The sequence below is a fragment of the Echinops telfairi genome, unplaced genomic scaffold (assembly GCF_000313985.2).
Source record: "Echinops telfairi isolate 266 unplaced genomic scaffold, ASM31398v2 ScPeMD7_3533;HRSCAF=4204_0, whole genome shotgun sequence".
Lineage (NCBI taxonomy): Eukaryota > Metazoa > Chordata > Mammalia > Afrosoricida > Tenrecidae > Echinops > Echinops telfairi.
This window is the reverse complement of record NW_022107431.1, coordinates 9,453,409-9,459,864: the sequence shown is the minus strand read 5'-3', so window position 1 is coordinate 9,459,864 and position 6,456 is coordinate 9,453,409. Positions and strand designations below refer to the sequence as shown.

General features: G+C 55.9%; 1 protein-coding gene across 1 annotated transcript in view; it reads left to right on the top strand.

The window, feature by feature from the left end:
- TULP4 (TUB like protein 4) overlaps positions 1-6,456 on the top strand; it is a 96,638-nt gene that overhangs the window by 71,966 nt on the left and 18,216 nt on the right. Inside the window, exon 8 of the mRNA XM_004701932.2 lies at positions 6,235-6,456. Within this exon, the coding sequence (XP_004701989.1) occupies positions 6,235-6,456 (222 nt within the window). The remainder of the gene's footprint in view (positions 1-6,234) is intronic.

The window sequence follows — 6,456 nt, the reverse complement described above, 5'->3', positions numbered from 1 at the left end:
AAACAAACTGATTGGCGTGAATGGCTCAACTCAGCTTCTGGGAAAAGGATCCTGGGAGGGGTCTTGGGATAACTCAATGAGCGGCAACCAGCCCACTGCCACGCCTCTCGCCCTGAGCTGTGACACCCTTCCTGGGCAGCCTCCCGCCCTGTTTCTTCTGAGTGGCCACAGGCATGAGACCACCTCCAGCACTGCAGCAGCCCGCCCGCTCGCCTGCCCCTGTCCCTCCGAGTTAAATATGCAAATGTGCAACAACAACAACAACATGGATAACCCTACTCCAGTGGAGATTTGGGTACTAGCTACTTCACAGTTCTAGACATCAGTTCTGAAAACAGGTGTTCTTTGTGGGTTCAGAAAGAGATGAAGCCCACAGATTTACAGCTGAGCTTATCCCTAGCAGGCAGCAGTTGTTCAGAGGCAGCGTGAAACTATGGCATAGCACCTGGTTAGTCTGTAAAGTTTCTCAGAGTAGAACACTGGGACCTTCCTTTTGATCTCAAGAAATGGGGGTGCCTAGGGAGGAAGGCTGTGCCCTATGGTGAGGTGGGCACAGGTTCGGTCAGTGTGGCTGATCCCAGGTGACAGATGGCTGAAGCTAGTACTTCTGTGGTTACTGGAGGGAAAATTAGTGTGTAGGGTCCTAAAGGCCATCTAAGTGAGATGTCAGCTAAGTCCACATTGAAGGAACACACCAACCTGTGTGATCCAAGGATTGTGAATAATGAAATCCAAAGTCAGATGAGGAAATTGTATCAGAGTTTATATTCTAAACAGAAGGCTATGGATGACATTGAGAGCCCAAATCCATCTGCAGTGTCCATGTGTGGATTAAGCCTCCACTGGACTCCCTCAGACCATTGACCAGGGTTGTGGACATCCTTTCCTAAGACAGAGTGTATTGGCAAGTAGATCACTGCACATAAAGGTATTCTTAGTTTTCTTTTTTTGGCCCATTTATAATTTGTCCTTATTTTTGTTATTTTTATTTTCTGCTTTCTCTGGGATTGGTAATTTTCTGTGTTTAATTTTGTTGTGGTTGGGCATTTGTTTTATTTAATGTGATTTTCCTTATATGAAACACAGGACAGGCAAATCTATATTGAGAGTAACTAGATTAACAGCTCCGTAGGGGTATGATAAGGGAAGTAGTGGGGAGATGGGGAGTTAATAATAATGGATACGAAATTGAAGAAAATTATCTAAAATTGTGTTGATGATTCCACACCTCTAATGTATTTTAAAACATGGATTTGTGCGCAGATGATATGTCAACAAAATGTTTAAATTAAGAAGACTGGGCTTTGATGCGTGGCCCCGCCCCCTGTCTGTGAGCATGTGCCATGCCACCTTGTCCACCTCAGTCTTTCTGAAGCTCCATAGGTCCCGTGTGGGAGGGCCCTGCACCCTAGAGAGCCCACCACCAGCACAGGGCAAGTCTGTACCAACCAGCAAAGTGCTATCAGACAAGCGAGGTGATGCGTCATAGAAGGGCCTTCTCTGGACTTAGAGCAAGTCCCTGGGTGGTGCAAATGGCTGGACACTCTGCTAACTGCAAGGACAGAGGTTCAAGTCCACCCAGAGTTTCCCAGGAAGAAAGGCCTGGCGATCTGCTGCTGAAAACTCGGCGGTGATCACCTCTGACATCAGCACCGGCCCTCAGGACACACGACGCCCTGAGTCGCAGTCACTGCGCTGGGGCCATGGCACTGCACCTGGCCTCTGCGCAAATGAAGTTACAGTCACTCGTGCCCCCGCCGGTGACCCCCCCACAACCTTCCACGAGGAAAGGGCATCTGCCATTCCCTGGAACCTGTGTCCCTGTGTGCAGTCGTCGGCACCTTACGGCAAAGGTGGTGGTGGTGAATGCTAGGTGCCACCAAGTTGGTTTCAGCTCATAGACCCATGTGCTCCTGAACAGCCCGCCCGGTCCTGCACACACCAGACTCCGTCAGCGCTCTGCCCAAGCCCCGCCATGCAGCCCGTCTCATTGAGGGGCCCTCCGCTTTCCCAAGCAGGATGTTCTCCAGGGATTCCATCCTCCCGACGACAGGTCCATCCCCACTTCTGTGAGCATGCTGGCTGCGCTTTTTCCACCATAGATGTGTTTCGTCTTCTGGCAGCCGTGGTATATTCGATACTCTTCTCTAGCATCACTGACTCAAAGACATCGGTTCTTCTTCGATTTTCCCTGCTCACTGTTCAGCTTTCACGGGCCTATGAGCTGGTGGAAGCTACCATGACATGGCTCAGGAGCACTGCAGTCTTCAAAGTGACATCTCTACTTCACAGATTGGCCCAGTGGAATACATCCTGTGATTTCTTGAGTGCTGCTTCTCTGGGCATGTCTTGTGGATTCAAGTTACAATGAAACCCTCGTCAACTTTGAGCTTTCCTCTGTTTATCATGGTGCTCCTTATTGGTCCGGTTGAGAGGGTGTGTGTTCTCACACACTCCCTACTGAAGGCTCTGTGGTCCTTCAGCGTAAGTGCTGCAGCAGACAAGCTTGTGCCATCTGCATATTGCAGGCTGTTAACGAGGCTTCCTCCCATCTTGGGCACAAGTCCTTCATGTGGTCCAGCTTCCCATATTATTTGCTCAGCACATGGACTAAGCAAGTGTGGTGAAAGGATACAGCCCTGACAACGCCTTTTCTAGTTTTATGCCAGCCTGACCCCCTTACTCTGTTCATATGACTGCCTGGTGTTCAGCGGGCACACAATGAGATGTTCTAGAATTACCATTCTTCACCTGATGAGCTGTAGTTTGTTATCACCCACACTGCCAAACACCTTAGTGTTCAGTATTCCTGGCCGTTACCAGCACTTAAATTCATTTGGCCACTTTTGCCATTTTACCTAACCACTAAATCGACCTAGTGTGCTTTCCACCCTTTGCGACCTGGGCAAATGAGGAGTGATTGTTCGATCCCAGATTAATTCCCTGTAAATTCCTGCTTGTCCTCTGGACTCACTCTCAGGCGAGAGGGGACTTCCTGGTCACCTGGCCCCCGACAGTCCCCCCTCCTCCTTGGTACCTGCAGGCCCTGCTTCTCCAGCCGCCTGACTCCAGTTCAGGCCTCCTGGCCACGAGTTGGCAGTCCCTTCATCGTGGCCGCTGCTGCACTCCCACGTGGCTGCAAGCCCCGGTTTCCTCCAGAGTGCCCAGTTCAGGGTGGGGCAGGACAGGCCCTCTCCCGAGCCCACTGCTGTTACACTGTGGTCCCCCTGACCCGTGGATTCTCTTCTGCCATAACAAATCCTTCAGGCCATTATCTGTTAGCTGGGTATGCCGCCTGCGCCTCCCTTGGCCAGCCCCCTTTCCTAAGAGCATGCCACTTCCTTTTTTTTTTTTTAATCAAACCGCCTGACTCGGTGGGGTGAGGGGTATCTTGACTTCCTTGCTGTTTGGGACTGGCAGGCCAATCATGAAAATGCTCATGGGCACCCGAGACAGTCTGTGTGCTGTGTCAGGGTGCCGACATGCAGGGAGCAGCCCATGGCCGTAGAGCCAGCGGAACAGTCGAGGACCCCAGGTTTGCTAGCTGTGGCCACGTTAACTTGACCTCTCTCACTTCACCTCGGTTTGCTCAGCTGTTAACTGGGAGCCGTGGCTGCACCTCTGCCTGGAGCGGATGAGACGGGGTCTTCCTGGGCTGTTTGTGAGAATAGGCAGTTGTTGGGTTTCCAGGTGTGGGTAGCGACGCACTGCTGCTGTAGCCCAGTTGGAAAGTCTGCACGTGTCCCAAGAGAAGCCTGCCTGTGTCCTCGCCCTCGCTGTACGCGTCCCCCACTGCCAGCTGCTCTCGTCAGTTCAGAGTGTCGGGGTCAAAGTGCACTTCCCAGGCTCCTCACTGGCTCAGCGCTCAGTTGGGTGTCAGGCCTTTCTTCCCCCGCGCCTCTGGGTGGACTCAAACCTCTGATCTTCCAGTTAGTCACCCAGAGGGACTGACTCAAGGGTTTGTCTCTTACCTAAAGCCCTCCCCAACACACAGGCTGCAGTTATCCAGAGTGGCAGGCAGTGGGCACCGCGCAGTCCCTGCACGGTGGCCGCTGGTGCACCAGGATGACCGCTCCCAAGCAGTGAGGCGGTGAAGGAGGGCAGTGGCCGAGATGATCCAGGCCAGCCGGCCTTCATCAGGTCGGGAGTGCCACCTGACTGGACTGGGCAGCAGTGCTAGTTGACCCTCCCCCACCCCATGGCTCCTGGCCCGGGAGAGAACGGACTTGCTGGGTGGGTCGCAGCAGTCGCCATCTGTCCGTGCACTCCCTTCTGTCCCGGCTGGGCGTGCCTGCATGCACTTGACCCAGCAGAGCCAAGCTTGGGCCCCCGCACTCCTGTTCTCACCGGCTGAGAGCTTCTCGTAGGAGGCTGTGGCTTTCCGCTCCCACAGAGGTGCACCACAGGGACCCAGAGGGACAGTTGTACTCTGCCCTAAAGCATCTCTGTGAGTTGTAATCGACTCGGCAGTGGGCAGGGGGAGAGGGTTGCTTCCGTGTCCCCAGGTGGGAGCATCTCATAGGGAAGCTGCAGTAACAAAAGTCCACAACGCCGGTGTCTTTAAAGCAGGGGCACTTCCGGTCTGACAGCTCTGGTGACTGAAGCCCCAGGCGGGGTGTCAGCTGTCTGGCTGCTTCCTCCCCAGCCTCCAAGAGCTGTGCTGTTGCAGGGTCACATGGGTCTCCAGTGTGAGCGTCCCAGATCTGCCCTTGTCTTTATGACACCACTCAAGGGTTAGCAGGAGACCTGCCCTCCTTCAGACAGAGCTCCCTTGACCTTACTGAAAACTAAAGGGCAGGAAAAAAAACCCAAGGTCAGAGCAGCGTGTCCTTTGCTGGGGGCGGGGTGGGTGACGGGCGGCACATGATTCAGTCCGTCATGTGATCAGGAGAGACCAGAGGGTCAGCCAAAAAGAGCCTGACACTGGGCGGCTTGCAGGTGGGCGTCACATCTGCAGAGAGGGCAGAAGTTCCCCGCCAGTTGGATGGGCCCAGTGCCTGCAATAGTGGGCTCAGACGAAACAGCTATGGGAGGGCAGGGGCCACAGAACCGGGCAGTTCTGTTGCCCTCACGGTAGTCAGAACCAACTTGATGGCCTCTAACAATGGAGGTCCCTGACTTGGACCCCAGGCTGCCCAGTCACGCTGGTGAACGCAGAAGGATTACCGGCAGCCTCGCCTTGCATGCTGCAGCTGAAGCCAGGACTCACTGACGCTGGAGGCTGCCTGATGCCAGTGCTGGGAAAGTCCTGGCCTGTCTGCCACTCTGGACAGCCAGCCTCCGTGCTTCCACCTTTGAAACCCCTCCTGACCCCATGAAATCCGAGCTCCATCTGTCGGCCTCCTTCCTCACCCTCAGCCCACACCCCACCGCCACCTCCTTCCTGGGCTCAGTGCTCAGATGGCACCCCTTAGCTTTCAGCTTTACTGTGAGAAGTCTCTCCCTTGCAACACGGGCGTTCCGTCTGCCTTTCATCGCCAGGCAGCCCCCTTCCTCTCCCCTTCACCCATCAGCCTCAGGGTGCAGGGGTGCCAGTGGTCTGATGTCTTTTGGCTGGTGGCCCTCTGTTGCGACTCCCAGGGCACTTCCTGTCGTTCACCCCCTCCACCCTCACTACGCTGCCTGACTTCCTGGCAGCCCCCCGGGGCACACAGCAGCCAGGGGGCTTGTTGGACCTGACCCCAAACTCACCGCAGTGCTGCCTGTGGAGACAGAAGTCCAAGTCCAGGCCCACCCAGGCTATTCCCCATACCGCCCTGAGCCTTGAGCCGCGTCCGGAGTCTCGGTCACGTCGTCCTCAGAGCAAGGAGGTTGGGGCTATCACCTGAGGAGATGCATGTGTGGGGACCCGTAGAGCCTCCAGTCCTGGACCCGAGGGCCTGCCTACGCAGCAGGGAACTGCCCCTACCCGTCCATGGTCTCAAACGTTCTCCGTTGAGGAGCCCTGGTGGCTCAGTGGTTAAGTGCTTGGCTGCTAACCAAAGGGTCGGTGGTGTGGACCCTGGAGGAGAGCGATGTGGCCCTGCTTCTGTGACAGTGACGGCCCCGGAGCCCTTGGGCAGAGCTCCTCCCTCCTGAGAGGGTTCCTCTGGGTCAGATACGACGACGACCCAGCGGCGTTGGGTTTCATTGTGTTCTCCAAACCACCCGCCGCTGGGTGCCGCCTGAGTCAGAAAGGCGGGCGCTGCTGCTCCACACGCAGAGCCTCACGTGCGTCTCCCCTGCCCCCGGCAGCGCCCCATCATCTCCATCTGCTGGGGCCACCGGGACTCGCGGCTGCTCATGGCGTCGGGCCCGGCCCTGTACGTGGTGCGTGTGGAGCACCGTGTGTCCAGCCTGCAGCTGCTGTGCCAGCAGGCCATCGCCAGCGCCCTGCGGGAGGACAAGGATGTCAGTAAGCTGAGCCTGCCGCCCCGCCTCTGCTCCTACCTCTCCACGGCCTTCACCCCCACCATC